Source organism: Boleophthalmus pectinirostris, unplaced genomic scaffold, assembly GCF_026225935.1.
Source record: "Boleophthalmus pectinirostris isolate CB_2022bp ecotype Guang Dong unplaced genomic scaffold, ASM2622593v1 HiC_scaffold_19, whole genome shotgun sequence".
Classification (NCBI taxonomy): domain Eukaryota; kingdom Metazoa; phylum Chordata; class Actinopteri; order Gobiiformes; family Gobiidae; genus Boleophthalmus; species Boleophthalmus pectinirostris.
In genome coordinates this window covers 14,138,881-14,160,901 of record NW_026571140.1, presented here as the reverse complement: position 1 = coordinate 14,160,901, position 22,021 = coordinate 14,138,881, and the positions used below count along the sequence as shown (strand labels likewise).

Genomic DNA, 22,021 nt, shown 5'->3' with positions numbered 1-22,021 from the left:
GAAGCTGTAATATTTCTAAAGGTGTCCTTTTTGAGTGTTTACATCATATTTATCTTATCCATCGAGCTTTTATAGACTTATTCTTTGTATTAACGTTATTTACTCAAATTAGCTCTATTTTACTGTATTAAAAACATGAAAAACAGAGCTAATTCCTTTTAAGTGGTTACCAGAGTATCGTTTTACAATCGCCGACGCTACCAACAACTAGCATGCTAACATGCTCTTCCTGGTTATTGTACAATAAAATCACTTTATAATTTGATGCAGACGGTTACACAGTGGACATAGTTCAACCTTAAGACCTGCTTATACAATATTTCTGTACTGGGACAAATTTTGTTGAAGGACATGGGAGAAAAATCAGGAACAAGGCCTTTAAAGCTTCTGCAGAACAAGAAATGCTTCAAAGTGGAAATGGTCACACAATTCCAGCAGTAAAAAGACTGCACCGGGCTTGTATAACTGTAGCCAGAGCAGTGCTGATATTACATCTATAATTCAGAAGCTCATTGGATAAAAAATAACATGTGATGAATAAGTAATACGTATTTGTGTGTGATGTTTAGCAGATGTGAGCCTTGACTATGTGCTTGCAGTTTTCAGTTTATTTTTGTCACTCCACAACATATGTTACGCCATGGGAATACATGACGTGCCCACTTTCTCTTATATATGCTGCGTAATGGCTAGCGCAAAAACAAAAAAGAGATGCTGAATTAGCATTGGGCTCTCCATTACAAGCCGCGAGTCGAGCTGCGGGGCATTGTTAGCGAAAGTGGCCCAACAGAAGCCTGGCGGATACACTGGGTTATTGACAAGTGACAAGTTTGGGCACCACCAAAACAGGGGTGAATAAAAACAACCCGGCCATTACCTCCAAACATGCCGAAACACACAAACGTGAACTCGCTCCGAATGTTGCCAAACGAGGTGAGCTAGCTGGTTATTTACAGAAAGACCGCCTCGTGTCAGTGGCATGTCAGCCGAATCCTGTCCTCTCCCTATTTAGCATGGCCACGGGAAAGGGCAAGCTGGCATCGCAACCAGAGCTAGCAGTTGGATAACACTGAGAGAGCGAGAGAGAGAGATGGAGAGGGTCTGGCCAGGTTCAGCGGCCCCGAACCCTCCCCGAACTCACCCGGGCGCGTTCCGTGAGCACCCGCCACCCACCCGTGCCCCATCTCCGCCCCTCCAGCCCGAGAGAACGCTCGTCAGATGTGCCCTGGACCAAGCGCGGAGCCCCCTGCCACTCAGCCCATCTGCCAAGCTGCCGACCGGAGTTTAGGATCAGAGCGGAGAGCACACAACCACCAGACACTCTCTCTCTCTCGTTCCTCGGCCTGCGCTCAAAGCTCAACAGACAGATAAAGGATGTGCTAAAAATGGGCTTCTTTTAGTTATGTGGGCTACCGTGACCCCAGCGCGCCGCCTGGGTTTTGCTCGAGTTAAACTGCAGTTAATACAGACGGCGGTCGGAGAGAGAGAGTTTCCAACGTCAAGTACGCTGAGGCATTCCTGCAAGATCAGCGAGGAGCAATCATATTTTTAGGTATGTCAAGTGAGGGGAGTTTTTTTTCGAACATCTGGCCTAGCGAAGTATGAAATGTTCTCAAAATAGCTCAGCGTTGCCTGTATTGATCAGAAAGATGGCTACGTGTTGAAGAGGCGTGCAGTCAGAAATCCAAACCGACCAAGAGATAGACTACAATAAGGAGCTTGTTCAACTTTTTCAAATGCTGTGGCCAAACCTCTCTGTCAAAGGCTGATCTTGTATGATATCAGAAGCTAAGCAGGTTTGGGTCTGGTTAAGGGAGCGTGCCTATATTTCCTTGGCCCTATGTTCCCTCAAAGCTATGTTTCCACAGCCCTTTGTTCCCACGGCCCTATGTTCCTATGTTCCCACGGCCCTATGTTCCCTCGGCCTTATGTTCCCACGGCCCTATGTTCCTATGTTCCCTCGGCCTTATGTTCCCACAGCCCTTTGTTCCCTTACCATGTTTTTTTTTTCTCTTTCCAAAATGAGGCTTTATCTTCCCACATCCACCCTCTTTATCATCAATTTGCATCAGATTTTTAACCCCATTTCTCCCAATTTGGTCATCAATTACAAGGCCGTTGTCGTGACATTAGGCAAGGCCGGGCCTTGTTAGTACTTGGATGGGAGACCGCTGGGAAAATCAGGTGCCATAGTGGAGCTCCAGTGGGAAGAACTGTCCTTGTGTCCTTAGGCAAGACACTTCACCCACATTGCCTAGTATAAAAGTGGTGTGTGCATGAGTGATGGTGGTGGTCAGAGGGACCGATGACGCCGATTGGCATGGCAGTCTGCCCCAGGGCAGCTGTGGCTACAATAGTAGCTTACCATCACCAGGTATAGAGTGAATGAATAATGCTCTGTAAAGCGTCTTTATGACAAAAATGTCTGTAAAAAGTGCTATATAAATATAGACTTACTTAATTATCAATTACACCCATAGACTGTACAAAAGAAGTGGACTTAGCAAGTGTGACATCACTCATAGCATTCAGCGCTGCTCAAATGAGGCTCGCTAGGCTAATGGTTACAGTGAATATGGAGCCAGACTTTATGTTATGAATAGGATTTTTTTGACAGACAATAATTCAGGATCAGGTAGAGTGGGTTAATACAAATATTTTAAGACCAAAATGATGAAGGTCGCTGCAGCAGTTACAGAGAAAGGGGCGACAAGCTCATAACGTAAGTCAATTGGAGCCAGCGTCAGAAGGAGCCGGAAGAGCCTCCTGGTGAACTTCCTATTTGGCACGTGGTGGCTAGCGCGTTAGCTATGTCCATTCATATATATGGTCTATGATTAGACCCAATTTATTATCAAGCAGCAGTTGAATACAGATGTAATGTAGAGGTCATGGTGCAAAGACCCTAGGTTGAAATGACTCTGATTCATCCCTTTAAATGTGGTATAAAAATAAAAATGACTTAAATTAGGGTTTAATTTTGAAAAATCTTAATGAATAAAAAAAAAATCTTAAAAATGAGGGAACATAGAGCTGTGGGAACATAAAGCTGACTCCCTGGTTAGTACTTGGACGAGAGACCACTGGGAATACTGGCAAAACTGTTGTCATGACATTAGGCAAAGCACTTCACCCTCATTGCCTAGTGTGAAAGTGGTGTGTCAAAGCCTGATCTCATCTGATATCAGAAGCTAAGCAGGTTTCGATCTGGTTAGTACTTGGACGGGAGACCACCGGGAATCCTGGCAAAACTGTTGTCGCGACATTAGGAAAGGCACTTCACCCACATTGCCTAATGTGAATGTTGCTTTTGAGTGATGTGGCGATAAAAGGGGCCAGTAGCGCAGATTGGCAGCCTCACTTACATCAGTCTACCCAAGGGCAGCTGTAGCAAGGGTAGTAAAAGTATAGAGTGAATGAATAATGCACAAAGTTGTAAAGTGAGTGTCTGGAAAAGCACTAGGACTATTTTTCTTTCTATTTTATACACTTGCATATATACTTTGATAGACTTTCCCCGCTGATTTTAACAATGTTATCCTTCAACTGCCATATTAAGTTACCAAACCAGCAATATAAAGCGTGTGATTTTCTTTATGTAGCGTCCTACCTCATTTCCATACACTTCACCTCTTGATCAAACCTCGCTCATTTGTCGTCCAAATACAAGATGACGTCTTTACTTACTCCCCATACCTGCGCTCTGTGATGGCTGCATAATAAGAAACATCATTAAAGGAACCATCGCGTGGACACCTCATCCTGTTAGACCCATTACATACCCCCCTCGGCCGTCCGAAAATGCAAATCGACTCTGAGCAATCTATTAACGTCACTTCAACTTCTCATCTTCGCACCAATCTAACCAATCTTGACACATTTGGCGAAGATGCGTGCTTCCGAACAGGTATTCACTTTGCAAGGAAGGCCCTTGATAGTGGAAATCGCCATCTGTCTGCAGGTTCGCTTATTAATCGGCTTGATAATGAAGCTCTCTCGCACATCAACACCCCTGGGACACCTCTACACGCCAAGAAAAGAAAAGAAAAAAAAAACTTCTAGCAAGTTTGTTTCTCGGTGTAGCAATTATTATCATCCCCACCCTCCTGCAAAGTGAAGGGAGGAGTGAGAGCGACCTCATGCTAATTACGCCAAGACACACTCAAAGCAGAGCAGGTTTTGAGATATCTAAGGACATCACGGACCCTTGTTAGCAGCTGGAAGAGTGGCGCGGATTTGTAATTCCAGCATATGTTCAGAAGCATTTGTCAGCTTGTAGTGGTCTTAAAGCCAGAGACCTTATTAATTGGGAAAAGCATCGACTAATTCAGGGAGATGTGTGCAAACTCGAGGTACAGGTGCAAATGAACTTTATGGCGAAAATAGCACTTTGTTAAAGGTGCGCTGAGTAATTTTTCTGGTGTACGGCCCGTTACCTGCTTGTTTTTTGGATACGTCATTGCTCTGCCTGGAATGTTCCACGGTATGGCATTAAACAACTCTACCTTACATTTACTGTATTTTTCAGACTATAAGTCACTCTCGAGTATAATTTCTACCAGTCAAATAATGCGTAATGAAGAAGAAAAACACTGAAGTTCATTCCAGTAACGTTGCTTGGCGCATCCTCCCGGTTGTCACAAGTTTCTCGCTCACTCTGAAATTTCTGCTGCTTGATTATCGTTTTCAGCTTGATATTTCACTACTTGTAGATTGTATTCTGCAAAATATGATTTTCTTTTTGGGGGCTTTTGTGTTCAGTCTTCTCAGCTGTCTTTACAAGTTTGTATAAATTTTTAATGTTCAGTGGTACAGAAGTAATGGTTGACTGACATGATACCAGACAGGACAGCGTGTCTTTCTGCAGGAGACATGCGCAATAGAGTGTAGGAGTAATAGTAGTAGCAGATACTAACACACAAGCCTAGAGCTCCCTCACACTGCTGTCAGTGTGAAATTGTAATGTATAAGTTGCCCGGAGTATAAGTGGCAGGACCACCCAAACCATGAAAAAAAGTGCAACTTATAGTCCAAAAATACAGTAGTCAATTACAGATGGTTTTATAGCTCAAAAAAACCCTATAAAAACAGGCATTCTGACTGTGAGAGGGGATGCCTCACCTGACCTCTGAATTAGTCTAGTTTGGTCTCCATGAAGATAGAAAGGTTTAATGCCATACTGTGAAACATTCCAGACAAAGCAATAACATTTCCATGGAGAAAAGCATTTGACGGGCCCTTCACCAGAAAAGTTACACAGTGCACCTTTAAGATGGTTTTCTCTGGAGTTCAATATAAGCCAAGATTTTATTAACAGAATAATTTAGTGTTTTGTCAATGGTATTTTGTTGGGCACTTGTGTAAAACTTTAATGCTCGCCGACCATTAAAATTGACAGTCGAGTACGAGATGGAAGAACAGATGGAGCAAATTTTTATTGGCACATCAATAAATCAAGTGACTGAAAGTAGCACTATTTAAAAGGTGCACTGTGTAACTTTTCCGGTTGAGGGTCCGTTACCTGTTTGTCTCGATGGAAAGGTTTTCACAGTAGTGGAGTTAGCAATTTGGGGGCCCTAGGTGAGCTTGAGTTTGGGACCTTCACTATAATGCACCGTTTTGTTTTGTTTTTTTTTTGTTTGTTTGTTTGTTTTGTTTAATTTATTTTTTGATAGTACAATTACATTTTTGTTTACATCCATTACATATTATTAATACTGTGTTAACATAAACTACTCTCATTTACTGTCATACTGAGAGAAAATCAAATTTATCTGAGGCCTCAGCCATTAGTGGCACTGAGCGCAACTGGCTGGGGGCCCCTCCAGGTTTGGGGGCTCTAGGCAGTCACCTTCTTTTGCCTAAAGGTAGCGCCACATCTGGGTTTACATTTTGCTTGGAATGTTCCATAGTATGACATTAAAGGTCCTATAGTTCGCAAAATTGACTCTTGTGAGCTTTTAGGCATATTAGATTGTTGTTACCTCCTCAAAAACATACCCGAAGTTGTGTTTTGTTTTGTTCACAGACAAAACAAAACACTAATCCTGCATTATTAGTCTGTCTACATCTCCAGAGCTCAAAATACTTAAAAGTTAACTGTTCCCTTTTATCTTTTGGCCAGTAGAGATTGGCAATTCTGGAGCTGAATTTATCCAAATGATTCTACTGAACATATAGGGAGTTTAAAAACACAGTGGAGCACTTCCTGTATTTTCATATAACACTGCAAGGTGGAAGAGACTAAACACAGAGAACACAGACTAAAACTCAACTCTGGGTATGCTTTGACGAGTAAACAACAGTATAACATAAATATTAAAGGCCCATATTACACTATTTTCTGATCTTTCTCCATAGAGACAAGCAGGTGATGCAACCAGGACACACCAGTTATTCACATTTGTAGAGAGGTGACCCCACTCACAGTAAGAATGCATGTTTTTCAATGTATTTATAGCTCTCTAAACGCATTCAGCGAGGCAGTAACATCTCCATAGTAACAGGCGGCATGTTTTTCATGGAATTTTAGTGCAATAAAAACATCTGTAATGAAATAAATGATTTTGTTTTAGTTTTTTTCTTTGGCTGAAATTGTGCACTGAAGCTTTAATAATATTGCTGACAATGGAAGGAAATCAAGATAAATGATACACTCTAGTGCTTGCTCTAAAATGACATTTGTTTCTTGTAAATGGCGTTTCTGGTTAAACATTGGGGAAAGCTTGCATTTTAAACTAAGCAAATCAAAATTTAAAGGTGCATTGTGCAACTTTTCTGGTGGAGGTTGGTCGATCAAATGCTTTTCTCCATGGAGATGTCATTGTTTTGTCTGCAGAGTTTCACAGTATGGTTAAACCTTTCTATCTTCACGGAGCTCAAACCAGACAAGTTACAGGTCAGATCTGTGGAGAGGTGGCCCCACTCACAGTCAGAATCCCTGTTTTTGAGCATGTTTGAGCTATAAAAGCCATCTGTAATTGATTAAATGTAAGGCAGAGCTGTTTAATGTTGTACTATGGAACATTCCAGGCAGAGTATGTCATATCTATAGAAACAAAAAGGTGAAGGACCCGTAACCAATTAGTTACATAGCACACCTTAAACTGGCAGGGTTTTATCTTTTTCTTTAACACTATTTAAAACAATGTTATCTCACTTGATTTTGCCCTTGGCCCTAAACTCCACCCACTTCTCAGATATTCCAGATTTCGCCCATGGCCTTTTGAAAGATGACTCTGAGGATTGGTCTGGACGCTTGGGAACGGACTGACCTTAACCCAAGACCACTCAAATTTAATCTGCTCTCTGACTCTGCTTGGGATAATAAATTGTTTCTGGCCACAGCTGGCACCAGGCCATTAAAATGATCATCCTTTAATTGTGCTAGAGGCCACACGGGGAAGCAGGATTTCATGTGTTTTCCTGTTAAAAACTTGACGATCATTTGTGTCTATAGCTGTTTTGTTCAGTTTTAGTGAATATTGAATAAAGTGAGATAGGGATTTTAAAACATGGTAGATCTACCACAAGTGCTACAGTGGTTACCAGACCCAAGCCTGGATAAACGCATATGTTTGCATGAGAAAAATGGGAAGCAATATTGTAATTCAAGGGGCATTGTGTAACTTTTCTGGTGGAGGGTTAATCACCTGCTTGTTTCTATGGATATATCTCCATGTGGAATGTTCCATAGTATGACAGCAAACAGCTTTACTTTAGATTTATCCAGTTACAGGTCTTTTTATACCTCCAAAATACCTAGAAAAGGCATTCTGATTGTGAGCAGGGTTGTATGTTTAAATGTCTTTACCTCCTAAAAAACATTCCAAGAAGTGTGTTTTGGTTCATTCACTCCTGTTTAAGTAACCCTTTATTATTCGTCTGTATACATGTCAATTAGGTTAGGATTAGGTTGCTTTATTCATACCGTATGTGAATTTGTTTTGCCAATTTGAGAGGCTGGTCCCACATTTCACATTTCATTCATCAACATTATGTGCAGAATGGCTTTGTTCCATAAATAATGAATTAACTTCATCCATCACGTTAGACTACGATCACAATATATATTAAATATACACAAAACACATGATTTTTTCCAAGACAAATTTACTAAAATCGATAGATAAATAGATTACAATTTATTTCATGAGTATGATAGCAGCTGGAACAAAGCTCCTTTAAAAACAATTCGTTCTAGATCTTGGGACTAAAAGCCTCTGACCAAAGGAAAGCAGCTGAAACTTGAGTTGATTTGCACGCCTTTTATAATACTCTGGGACATCCTCTGTAACCGTTTTGAGTATAGGGAGTCCAGGCTGCTCTGAGGATGGACATTCACCTTACTGGCCCATTTAACCAACTGATTCTAGGAGTTGTTGTTTTTAGCAGCAAACCATGAGACCAATGAAAAAGTAAAAACTGATTCCATAAACGTTTTATAGAACAGTGTCATCATGGTTTTATCTACATGGTAGGACAACTTCCTTAGACATTGAAGGCACTGGTGGCCTCTTTTACACACAGCAGTACAATTATCGTCCAAGCTCAATTTAGAATCAAAGAGTGTTCCAAGATACTTATAAGAGTCAGCACATTCAACTGACTGCCCCTTTATATATGTGACGTCATTCTGAGGTGCACTTTTTCGAAAGTCAGTAATCAAATCCTTCAAAAGGTGGATTATGATTAGCTCTGTTCCACCTTGTGATGTCATGAAACAGTAATTTTTATGTTAACAGCTACCTTGTACCTTTAGTTCACTGGTGATTGAAATAATCCACATGATTCTGGTATAAGTGTATGGAGTTTAAAAACACAGTAAAGCACTTCTTGTATTACATGACACCACAAGATGGAACAGAGTGTTTTCAGTTTGAGAGAAGAACTCTGTAGGGTTTGTGTGTTAAACATGTGCAAATGAAACAAAACACAACTCCAGGTCTGGTTGTGTTGAAGAGACATTACAACACAGATCAGAAAATAGCATCATAAGGACCCTTTAATGTTAACAACCCACACACCCTCTTAAACAAGTGTCTCACCCAGACGTCCCTTATACAATCTCCAGCGCCACTGACATGCACTCACTTCACCCCACTCCTCCCCTTCTCTCCCCTCTCTCCTCCTCCTCTTTGTCGCTGTAATTTGACGGACTATCTGGCGAACAATTAAGACGGCGGACACCTTCCATTTTCATCCATTCAACCAAATGAAAGTCAGAGAAAAGTCACGGCGGCCGCAGCTTCTTATCCGACCGGCTCCTTTTAAACGCCAGAACAAAAAGGTCTTCTTTCTCCTTCATATCCCATTAACCTCCCTGCTCCCCGCGCACAGGAAACATGGCGACCCCGCTGGCCCATGTCACATATCTCATCCAGCTCCGGCAATATGCGCTTCCTATGGGGGGGACGGGGGGGGGGAGGCAGGGGAGGGGTGGGCGTCGCTGTCTGGTAGGTAGATAAGCCGTCTGTTGATAATGTCCGTCGAATTCGGACATGGATACAAAGATGATAGGTGGGGAGATGGTGCAGCGGCGATGATGGGGCCTGGAGTGGAACTGACGAGGTAGATGGCGCTGTTCGTTTTCAGGTTAGACATGGGGGTAATGAGGGCATGGATGTCAGATTTGATATTCAACGCAGATTTATTCTCAAAAATAAAACATTTCATTTACTTTTAGTTACCTACTGGTCAGCTTCTCTTATTCTCTGAGTGGGTAACAGGCAGAGTCAACCAGTAAAAATTTCGGTGTGAACTTAAAGAAGGTATGACGAGACAAAGTGAAAGTGATTTTTAAGATTTTTGCCAGGTCACCTACTTTTACGAGAATGTTGGATTTTGTTTTGCAGGTCGCTCTTCACTGATGCACACAATTCTAAATCGATTCAGACAACCCAGCTTAAAGGTACACGATGCAACTTTTATGATCAGTCAGCTTCCCCTCTCTAGAAATGCAATTGTTTTGCCTGGGATGTTCCAAAGTATGGCAATGAGCTTATATAATATTACCACGAAGACAAGTATCAGTTAAAGGTCAGATCACTCAAGATTAGCCTGCCCACACTAAGAACGCATGGCTATTTGCAGATAGGAATGTGCAATCTATCGTTTTCAATTCCGATATGGATAGTATGTATGAAGTATCTGCTGATATTTGATATTAGCAGATACCAGTGAAGAGATGAAAAATGCCACTTATTAGATCCAACTGTTATTTATCCTTCAAATCAATACTGAAAAGCTTCATATAAATAAAAGTTAATCTCGCTCTAGGTCAAACTCAGACTGTAAATAGTAAGGGTGTGCAAAAAAATCTCGAAATATTGTACCATTTAATGTGATGATGCAGTATTGATATCAGGGGCTGCTGTATCGATGTATCGGCAAGAGCATTTTTTGGTATATTTTGCTACAGTTTTGTTGCTTGTTCAGAAGAAGGAAACTCATTCATGCAGCACATTTGACATTTTCACTGTTTTGTTGATTAAAATGGGCAGGTTTCATATGAACTTTGCACAAGAAGTGGTTTAACAAAGACTTTTACTATCACAGTCATGATTTAGCCTTTATTTTTTTATTGAACTGTACTAATCGATTTGAAATATATTGCATTGAATTGTAAGTGCACTATATCGAGATATGTATCGTATCATGGCCTATGTATGGAGGTATGTATCGTATCGGCAACTTCTTAATGATACCCAGCCCTAGTAAATAGTCTTATTACATCCAGTTAAAAGCCCAATTACAATATCAGCTTAACCACTAAAAGTAAAAATAAAAAGGTAAAATTCGCAGTATCAACACTGATTCAATATTAATATCGGTATCAGTGCATCCCTATTTGCAGATATGCAAGCTAAACTGTAGAAGATTTCAGAAAAAGCAATACAGTTTTAATGGTGGTTGTCGACCCCCCCATTATAAATGTTGCACAGTGCACCTTTAATGCCCCATTTTTATCCCTGATGCTCAAATCACAATGTAAATCTTCTTGGTTTTAAAATGACAAAATAGGGACCATGGCATAATTTAGGTGAGACATAATAACAAAACAATATAACACATTATCATTTATTTGTCCAGACTTCGGAGACTACCCATAATGCCACAGTACATGAAAACAAGATGATAAATAGTCTGTTCAGAAAAAGCAGAGAAACTCTATCAAACAAACATTCGAGCATCCGTGAATGTTTAATTAATCAGTGGTGACAAAAGGGAACAACAATCAACAAAGAGCCATTTTCATATCTTATGCATTATTCCCACCAGCGAATTGTGGAGCGCTGTCAACTCCGGCTTTGCTCTCCCCGCCCGGCTCTGCGGTGTCCCCACACTGCACTGACAAAACCCTTTGAGGGGCTGTACTTTTCAGCTGAGATTCAAAACAAGGTGGCGCAGGGGTACGTAACAGGGTTCAGACAAAAGAGCGCGCATTTGTGTTGTGTTTACATGGGTATTTCTGTATCCTGTTTTGTTCTCTTTTGCTCTACCGCCTCGACAACAGCGAAGAATAATCAGCATTGGTGATGAGGAGAAAAAGGAAGAGTAGACATAAGAGTTAACCATATTTAAAAGGCTCACATCGCGATATTTTCTGATTTGTTATAATGTTGATGACAGTAGCTCAGTTGGTAGAGCGTTTGTCTAAGGTTGCCAGATCAAATCAGTGTTTTTGTACACTGGTGTATGAATGCGTGGGAATGAGTGAGTGGTTCCTTAATGTAAAGCTGTTTGAGTTCCTTGAATGTGGAAAAGAACTAAATAACTATGTGCCCATTTTCTATTTTTACCCATGTTGTTCCCTCATTACAAACATACCTGAAGTTATGTTTTGTTTGATTCACACGTTTAACACACAAACCCTGCAGATTCTTCTCTCTTCCCACCTTGTGATGTCATGAGGTAATACAGGAAATGCTCTGTTGTGTTTTTAAACGCCATACACCTTTCTTTAATATGGGACAATTGAAAAGGTTTGCAATGAAAGTAAAATTTGAAGGTTTTAGTTTTTGGCACAAGCAAGTAATGACTTTTGTTTGAATGAGCAGGTTTTAGTAACATGTCTTTGTCCTGTTATGGAAGCCATTTTGAGAACTTTTAACCATCCAAAAGATTTGAACTGACAACAACGCTAAGGCTATGTTTATATCCTGTTGGTCTGAACAGAAGACGCAAAAGTGGCGTCGCGTCTTCACTTTTTATTCCGCGTTTAGACGAGCGTTTTCGGGAGGAAATCTACGTGCATACGGTGACGCAAAAGTGTGTGGAATTCGATTGGGTATGCATGCCAGGCGGCTAGGTGGTGATGTATGTGACGTAAACGCGTGAGCAGAACTTTTCCACTACAGAAGGTGGTTTCAGATTTTTGCGTTTTTAAGCCCCAAAAAAGCCGCCACCATCTAAACGAAAGGCACTTCCGATAAAATATTTTGTTATTTTTACCTGCATGCATTCTCGTGTAAACAGACCCTAATTTTCCATCAAACCGAATAGCGTCAAGATTGCCGTACCATGTTGTCAAGACCCAATGCAGCAATTTTTTTCTGATCTTAGAAGAGAAACAGGGTTTTGCCTGGTTAGAACTTGGATGGGAGACCACTGGGAATATCTGGTGCAACAGTGTGGTGGAAGTGGTTCTAGAGCATTCTGTTGGGGAATCAGCATTTCAGATTCATGCAGCTAAAACCTGGAACAGTCTTCCTGAAGATGTGAGACAGGCCTCGACTTTGATGCTGTTTAAATCCAGGCTCAAAACAGTTCTTTTTAGCTGCATATGACTGAAAGGTTTTAAATTTTTCATCTATCTAATTTAATGTCTCTCTCTTTTTAATTTTATGATAATTATTTATGTTTTGATTTGTCTGTATTGTGATTTTAATGTATTTTTGATTCTGTAAAGCACTTTGAATTACTTAATTGTGCTATACAAATAAACTTGCCTTGCCTTGTTGTTGTGTCCAAAGGCAAGACACTTCACCTATCTTTCCTAATATTTAAGTGGTGCGTGTTGGTGGTCGGAGGCGCCAATTTGCCTACATTGGCAGCCCGCTTCTGCCAGACTTCCCCAGGGCAGCTATGGCTACAGTAGTGTGGAATGAACATATTGAAGTACTTCTCAAACAGATTTCAGCTATTACACAGTTTAAACCAGTTGACTTTTCAAACAAATGTTTCATGGGTACATTCTTGCTCTCAACTCTTGCCTCTCTGTTCTTTCTGAACTAAGCATCAAATTAGACATCACGTCAAATCCAGTTTGCAAAATTGCATGTTCCAGTGAGAAAATCGTGGTTTCATTATCTCAAGTAGATTTAAAATGAACAAAAAACTAATTTACAGGAGTGGTTCGTGATTTTTAGTTTAAAAAGAAAAAACAGATCATTTTGGGGCGCTGTTTTAACTTCAATTAAGGTTTTCAGATCTAAAGAGATACAGTTTAAAAAGCGTCCCGGTTTACTGCTCGCTTCACTCCACATTTTCGCATTCACTCTGACCTTACATTTGCTTATGTATACTAGTACATTACAGCTTTAACAGGCCATGAATTGCATTAACAAAGTTTATCCAATTAAAAGAAATTAGTGTTACTGCTACTTCATTAAAACTAAATGTCCATATACATTTTGCGAATACAATTATACTGAGGCAATTATAGCATTCCTCCCACTTGCATAATACTGCACTTAATGAAAACCATATCACAAATTAAATGCAAACTTCACACGGCCGCCGTAGTCCACCTTCTATTGTTTACACGGGAGAAAATTACCCACACTGCACCGCTCTGATCTGAAGACTCTCCGCAGATGGGATTTACCGAACAGATTCCGATACATACCTAGCACCATCTGCCCTCTCTTGTTATGTCAAGTTTATGACAGGAAACAAGAGGAATCCGGATGAGAAACACAATAACAAGTGTGTACCGCCCAGCTACAGACCTCGGCGCACTAGCTCAACAGCTCCAGTGTCAAAAAGCCTTAAAGACACCCTCTGATCTCGTGTCTACAACATTTTCCAACCTGACTCTTCACTCTGGGGATAGTCCGAAAAGGCTTCCCGGCAAAATACATCTTCTATTCGGCATCGGGCTGCCTGCCTTAACACCGGTATATGCGTTTGATACTTCTAATCATCACGCGGCGCGATTGAAATGCATAGACAGATCAAGAATGCGAATATATGAATATATTAGCATAAAAGCGGGTGGAAAATTGTTTGCGGTGGCGCTTTTGTGGGGGACTCCATAGCTGGCGGCAATTAGAATCAGTCAGTGTTGTCGTGTATTGTAACTGCATATTGATAACAGTCACCCTTACGCGCTTTTACTTAGCTTTCCCCATTTCTCTGACGGGGCTCCACCAAGATATCGAAATGCACATAACTATTCATGCGCTGGCGATGCGTTGCGAAGCTTTTGTTTGGTTAAAAAAAAGAAAAGAAAAAGAAAGAAAGTCTGCCTTTTCAGTCCGTGCAGCAGTTCATAACTTTGATCTGTGAAACTGGCTACTACGAAAATCAGACATATGAGCATAACACGGACTAAAGTGGAGCGTCCTTCAAATGTTTTTCTTCATGATGTTGTTGCTTTGTCTGGAATGTTGCACAGTATAGCATTAAACATTTCTAACTTCATGGAGACCAAAGTTACAGGTCACATCTGTGGAGAGGCAACCCCACTCACGAGTCAGAATGCCTGTTTTTTTTCTAGGTATTTTTGAGCTATAATTTAATAAATGTAAGTTAGAGCTGTTTAATGTCATACCAAAAAAGTTACATAGTGCACCTTTAAACATGTCACATTTGAACCATCTTGTTGACAGATTGTGAGTGCTTTGTCATGTTTTTCTCTAACCTGTGTAAAGTGTCTGCTTTTAACACATCCTCGTTTTACCAACACGACTACGTTTTTGTACTTCACTGATCCTTCATGTTTTTTATGTCATATATAGTATATGTTACATGCCCTATTTTCTGTTTGCCAGTGGGACTACAGATGGAAATGTGCACGGCCAACTCACATTTACATTCAGAACACATGCTATAGAAAACCACATGGATCTCTCAAAGTTTACATCAATTAATACCACATTATGTCACTTGTTAGCCAAAATATTGACTAAAATAAAAGCATGTTTTTCCATTTTGTTGCTATTGCACATGTATCTATAATGTGAGCAGGCTTGATCGAGGAACTAACAATGGAGTAGGTTTGGATACAACTTGCAACGTTTTACTACGAGAACAGGCTCGCTACTCACAGCTTGCCAATCATTTGTCCACCAACTAACACAATGTTTTCCAAATCCTTCCAGCCTCAGTATTGCTGGGTTTCAGATGGGGGTGTGCAAAAATATTGATATGTCGTATCGCTTAATGTGATGATACAGTATCAGTATCGTGGGCTGCTGTATTGATATATCGCCAAGAGTATTGTTTGGTATATTTAACAAAATTATTTTGTCACAGTGCTACAGTCTTGTTGCTTGCTTAGTGGAAGGAAACTTATTTCTGCAACACATTAAACATATTCACTGTTTTGATGATTAAAATGGGTGTTTCTCATATTAACAAGTTAATATTAACAAATGGTTTGACAAAGACTTTTAGTATCACAGCCATGATATTTTTTATTTAACCATACTGAATAGATTTTACTACATTTTACTACAAGAACAGGCTTGCTACTCACAGCTTGCCAATCATTTGTCCACCAATCAACACAATCTTTTCAAATCCTTCCAGCCTCAGTATTACGGGGTTTCAGATAGGGGTATGCATAAATATCAAAATATCTATATATTGTGTCATTTAATGTAATGAGACAGTATCGATATTGCGGGCTACTGTATCTATATATTGTCAAGAGTATTTTTTGGTATATTTCACTAAATTATCTTGTCACAGTGCTATAGTTTTGTTGCTTGTTCAGGAAAGAAACTCTTTTATGCAGAACATTTGACATATTCACTGTTTTGATGATTAAAATGTGTGCGTTTCATCTTAACTCTGCACAAGAAGTGGTTTAACAAAGACTTTTAGTATCACAGCCATGATCATTTTTATTTAACAACTTGAAATATATCTGGTCGAATCAAAATCTCACTGCATCGAGATGCGTATCGTATCGTGGCCTATAATGTGAGCAGGCTTGCATCTCCACAGACCTGACTTATCTGGCTTCCTCTTGCTTGTTGTTCCTTTAGTTCTAATCTTCCACAGTATGGCACACGACTTCTTTATCTCTATGCTGAATGTTCCAAACTTTCTATTCCCATGGAAACATATAGGTAAGATGCGACCTCCAGAAACATATTGCACCTTTAATGTTTAACAATAATTTAAAAAAAAACAAGGAGAGCATTTGAGACGAAGAATATGCTCTGGTCTGCCGTCTAACATCTTTTAGACGTCATTTTATTCAGAGCTTTTCATAAATATTCCATCCTACTGACCACCACTTAGATTATAAAACTGACTGCGCACATAAAAATGTTAAAGAATACCATAAAAGTTTAACATAGAACCAAATGGGCCATACTGAAAGATGTAGTAGCTCTTGACCTATCGGTAGATCAGCTATTTTTCACACACGCCACAGAAGTGAGTAGTGCAGCGGCGTATGCTAATGTAGACGTAGTTAGGCCGCTATGTAAAACCACACTTTTAATGCACTACTACGAGACGCTTTAAATTGTCCCTTGCTGCAGAGAGAATTCAATTTGCCCATTTCCTGATGAGGGGAAACTATTTTGCCATTTCAATATGTTGTTTTGAGCCAGGTTGGAGTGTTGTTAGTGTTTCTCTTTTGTGTGGGCTGATTTTCGGATGGGAATGCAAATTAGGCTTTTGGCTAAGTGTGTATTGACACCGGAGCTCGGGTTGTTCAGTTGGGTGAAGTTCTCGCAATTTTTATTTGATTTATCATCCTTGTATTTGCCGAGCATGTAAATAGGCGCCCTCATTTCCGCTCCGTTCCCATTCGCTCATTATTTTTGATAATAGCCCATTAGAGATCTTCTGAAATCTCACGCTCTGATTAGACTGTGCAGTGTGGCGGGGGTTGGAGTACAGAGTAGTGATGGACGATACCGCACTTTTAGGATTCAATACTGTACTGATTAGTTTAAAGGGAAATTTAATAGTTTGCTTTCACGTTCTGGAATTTGATTATGGTAAAAACACAGTTGGAGGGAAGAGTTTGTCGCTATTTTTCAGGGGTGCATCTAAACAGAAAATCCACACTATTTTTCAGCATTCAAATACACAAGTCTTTGGATTAATGCACTGTTATGATCTTCAATGAAATGCTCCCTAGATGAATAGTGCACTTAAAAAATGTGCGCTTAAAAACAAAGCTGTTTAAAGTTGGTAATAAAGCCATTCATTCATCTTAAAAATATACAACAGATTGTAAGACAATATGTAAATTCATTTTGAGAACACAATTCCAGTGGACTCAATTGGAAGTCAGAATTTAAAGGTGCAGTATGCAACTATTCTGGTGTGAAGTTTACACCATTTGCTTGTCTCCATGGAGATGTTATTGCTTGTTATTGCTGAACCTTGATGTTCTATAGTATGGTATTCAAATATATATTTTGTATTTATTCCATTATGGTTGTTTTTGTTTCTCATAACTACATTAAAAACATTCATTATTATTACGGGCTCATTTCTCCACGGGCCTGACCTGTAACTTGGCCTGGTGACATGGCCTGCTTGTCTCCATGGAGATAGTTTAATCAAATGTTATATATATATAGAACATTTTAAGAAAAAAAACTATCAATATCTACATGAGGTCAAGCTGGTGATGGACCCTCACTTTAATATAATATTATTTATATTCTGTGAAACACTCCAGAACAAGCAAATACATCTCTATGGAGTCAAGCAGGTGTCGGACCCTCCACCTAAACACTTACACAGTGCACCATTTGAGCAAAATAAGGACTAAACTTGGCCTAAAGCAAGACAGAACAACTGACTGAACCAGCACTTAACCATGACTGAATGCAGACAATAATCTGGGATGAAATTGTGCCTAAAATGGGAATCTGAAACGCTACTTGAAATGTAATTCAGAAAGATCGAGGGACTAACAGTGGAGTAGGTTTGGATGCAACTTGCAACATTTTACTATGAGAACAGGCTCGCTAGTCACAGCTTGCCAATCATTTGTCCACCAATCAACACAATCTTTTCAAATCCTTTCAGCTCCAGTATTGCTGGGTTTCTGATAGGGGTGTACAAAAATATCAAAATATGAATGGACCGATTTTATTGCTGCTGTATATATATATATATATATATATATATATATATATATATATATATATATATATATATATATATATATATATCTCACCAAGAGTATTTTTTGGTATATTTTACTAAATTATTTTGTCACAGTGCTACAGTTTTGTTGCTTGTTCAGAGGAAGGAAACTCATTTATGCAGCACATTTGACATATTCACTGTTTTGATGATTAAAATGGGTGTTTCTCATATGAACTTTGCACAAAAAGTGGTTTAACAAACACTTTGTATCACATCCATGATATTTTTTATTGAACCATATCGAATAATTTTGAAATATACTGCACTGAATCGAAAGCTCACTGTATCGATATTTGTGTATGGTATCATGGCCTGTGTATCAAGGTATGTATTGTATTAGCAACTTGTTAATGATACCCAGCCCACAAAAAGCCTCACAAAATGATATAAGACAATAACATTTAACACAGATGGAGGGGAGGCAAAATTACTACTACTACAACTGTTAAAATGCAGATTTTTGTGTTGTGTGTGTCTAGTCAGAAACAGAAATAATCAGGTTCAGCATTTGTGAATTTACCTTTTAGATATTTCTTTTAAGACTTCTGTGTGATCAATGGGGAACTACGCCTCTTGCCATCTGGGAGCATGACATTATCACACTGTAGAACCTGAAAACCACCTACTGATACTTTGCAGCCGATGTTGTTAACAATCCCTGGGGGTGCGATGCTAACTGAGCATGCTCTGCTTGAGGCTTTCCATCTGAGCATTATTTTATCAGAATCTGACCAGAAAGAGATGATCAAATTGGAACTACAACAGATGATCTGATTTTGTACAGTTAGACAAGTCAATCTCAAATAACATTACAGTTTTTTCAGTTGACCACACTCACATTTTTTGCTGAAAATCAAACACCTAAACAGAACCAAGAACACATTTATCACAGGATCCTGAAAATGTGTTGTTTAAATCTTTTTAGTATTTATTTTCTTGAGTTTTCAGACAATCTGGGATGCCCCGCCTATTCTGACATCCCTTCTTTACGACATGTCTCTATTTTGACATGCCGGTTTTCCGACTCTTTTTTGTATTGCTATTGCAACACGCATCAGCGCAGTAGGTCTACCTGACAACTATGTGACCCTTACGCAACATTGGTTTGGATCTTCTTGGTATTAGGAATGAAAAAAATGCACTGTTAAGCAAGGCATTGTCCGTGAATCTATCTGTTTAATGACTACTCAGCATTTCTAGTCCATGTCAGAAAAGCAGAATGTTTTAAAAATAGTACTGTCGACTATGTGTTGACTATCAAAAAAATTTTTAAAAAGACTGTTTATGCTGTTACTCCAACAATTAGAATCAGTGACTAAATAGCGGCATGTCAGAATAGCAGCATGTAACCAACAATGTAACCCTAACCCCAACTTTTTCCTAATGTTTTCCTAAAGTGTGCATGGTGACTGAGGAACATTTTGCCATATCAGCACATGTAGAACACCCCCACCGTAACGTCACTGCAAAGTATCAACAGGGAAATCTGGCTCTTGCCCCCCGTCTGGCGGTATGACATCACATTCTAGAACCTGAAAACCAATAGCTCTACTCACCGACTGCGGACATCTCTGGCACGGAGGCGCGGTACGGCCCTTCTATGAACTGCGGAGGATTGTCGTTTATGTCCTGGACTTTGATGATGAAGCCCGACGGAGGTTCCAGCGGCTCGTCCGTGTCGGCGTTGACGACCTGTGCCGTGAGCGTGTACTCCGCCTTCTCCTCGCGGTCCAGCCTCTTCATGGCGTGGATGTCGCCCGTCAGCTCGTTGATGGCGAAGATGGTGCCTGCGCCCTCTCCCGCCAGGACGTACTTGATGTTCTTGTTGCCCACGTCCAAGTCTGTGTGTAGCTGCAATGGAAGAGGAAGAAAAGATGGTTAAAATTAAGGAAATGGGTACAATGCATTTGACCTAGAATTCCAAGCTTTATTAGTGATATGAATAGGCAACCACAGAACTGCGCAAGGAGACTCAAAAAACGATCTTGCGCTAGTTTGAGAATGGAATTGTATTGTATTGTATTGTATGGATTCTAAGTCAATCCCAAGCCTGGATAAATTGAGAAAAAAAAAAACTATCAGTGATTCTTAAATTGTGGTGCATGTAAAGTGAACTCACAACCCTCTTGGTGTGCTGTTCTTTCCACGTAAGGCCACTAATTACTATTTTATTTCTGTTTCCATGCTTTCTTGTGTTGTGGCTCCTTTAAGAAAAGAAAAAGTTGTATCAGGAGGTCATGTGACACTAAAATCAGGAAGTTCAATAAAAGCGTGGCACTGACAGGTGTTGTTTTTCATCCAAGTTAATCCAGACACATCTACATATATCTTATGCCTTGGGTACCTACTGTTTATTTGTTATAATATCTTCATTTGTATATGATTATTTGATGGAAAATCATAGGGTGTTGGGTTGGAAAGGGAAGTTATAAATTGACGATGCCGTATTGTTGTTGCTACCATGTTGAATTGCTTTGTAGCCATTTTGGTTCATGTGAAGGGGTTTTTAAGGGGTACAATTGTATGTTTGGTGAGATTTCATTTGAAGTAACAAATATTATAAAAAAGCTAAAAAAAAATGCTTTGAGGTAGTAATATATAGTCATTTGTGATTGGACATGCTGCATTCGTTTTGCATACCTTGTTGTGTACATTTTAAAGGTGCACATTGTGATTTATGTTTCATGTCTGTTTCAGTTTCACCTTTTCTTGCCACATCAATAAACCTGTGGACAACGAGATAATGTCTTCAGAGTCTTGATGTCAAGAAGGAGTTTAGCGGCCTGTCGAGTTGTATTCAGCACATATAGCGAGGGCAGAACACTTGGTAAATGTTAAAAAGTCATATTTTTATACAGTGCTTTTTCACCTTCTAGGGACTCAAAGCATTTAACGTTAAGGAACCACTCACCCATTCACACACACATACACCAGTGTATGCAGACACTGGGGGTGAGGTGGGTTAAGTATGTTGCCCAAGGACACAACAACAGCATTGATCTGTGGGAGCTGGAATCACATTTCCATTCTTGGGTCAGTGGATCTGATCTACCAATCATGTTTATGGCAAGAGGGGGATTGGAACCGTCGGATTTTAGGTAGTATTTAAAGCATGGACATTTTTTCAGTGCAATAAAACATCCAGAATGCCTAAAAGCTTCAGAAATATTGGGCTGTGTCAGTTGAAATCCAAGTGTCACTGAAAACTGAGCAATGGGGCACCCAAAGAATAAAGCTGCTGTTGTTTTGTTATTCTTTCATAGTTTCAATGTTTACATGTGACTGACGTTTCCGTATGAGTAATCTAACGTGTTTCATTATGTTTCCATTTTGGTCTTCTATCGCAAACTGCTCTACAACTACACATAATGTGATTGATTATGAGAGAACAGTATTGATGTATTGCAGTACTAGGTGTGTACAAGAACTAAGAGATATAGAAAGTACCTGCACCACTGCACACTGACAGGGGGTGGGCAGTAGATGAATATTGGCACCTGCTGTAGATCTGACTCATAAATTCCTTACAGAACAGTCTGTTCCGCTCTATTTGGAGTTTAAATCATTTTGCTTAAGGCTGCATATATTTCCTGCATATGTGCCCACTACTGAGCAGTGGTTTCAGTTGGTATCAGACTGACTAAAAGTGAATCACCCTAAAGCAAGA

The 22,021-nt window shown here is 39.8% G+C and overlaps 1 protein-coding gene across 1 annotated transcript in view; it reads right to left on the bottom strand.

Moving 5' to 3' along the window:
- The window catches only part of cdh8 (cadherin 8), a 274,545-nt gene that overhangs the window by 139,126 nt on the left and 113,398 nt on the right, over positions 1 to 22,021 (bottom strand). Inside the window, exon 2 of the mRNA XM_055154831.1 lies at positions 19,911 to 20,205. Within this exon, the coding sequence (XP_055010806.1) occupies positions 19,911 to 20,205 (295 nt within the window). The remainder of the gene's footprint in view (positions 1 to 19,910; positions 20,206 to 22,021) is intronic.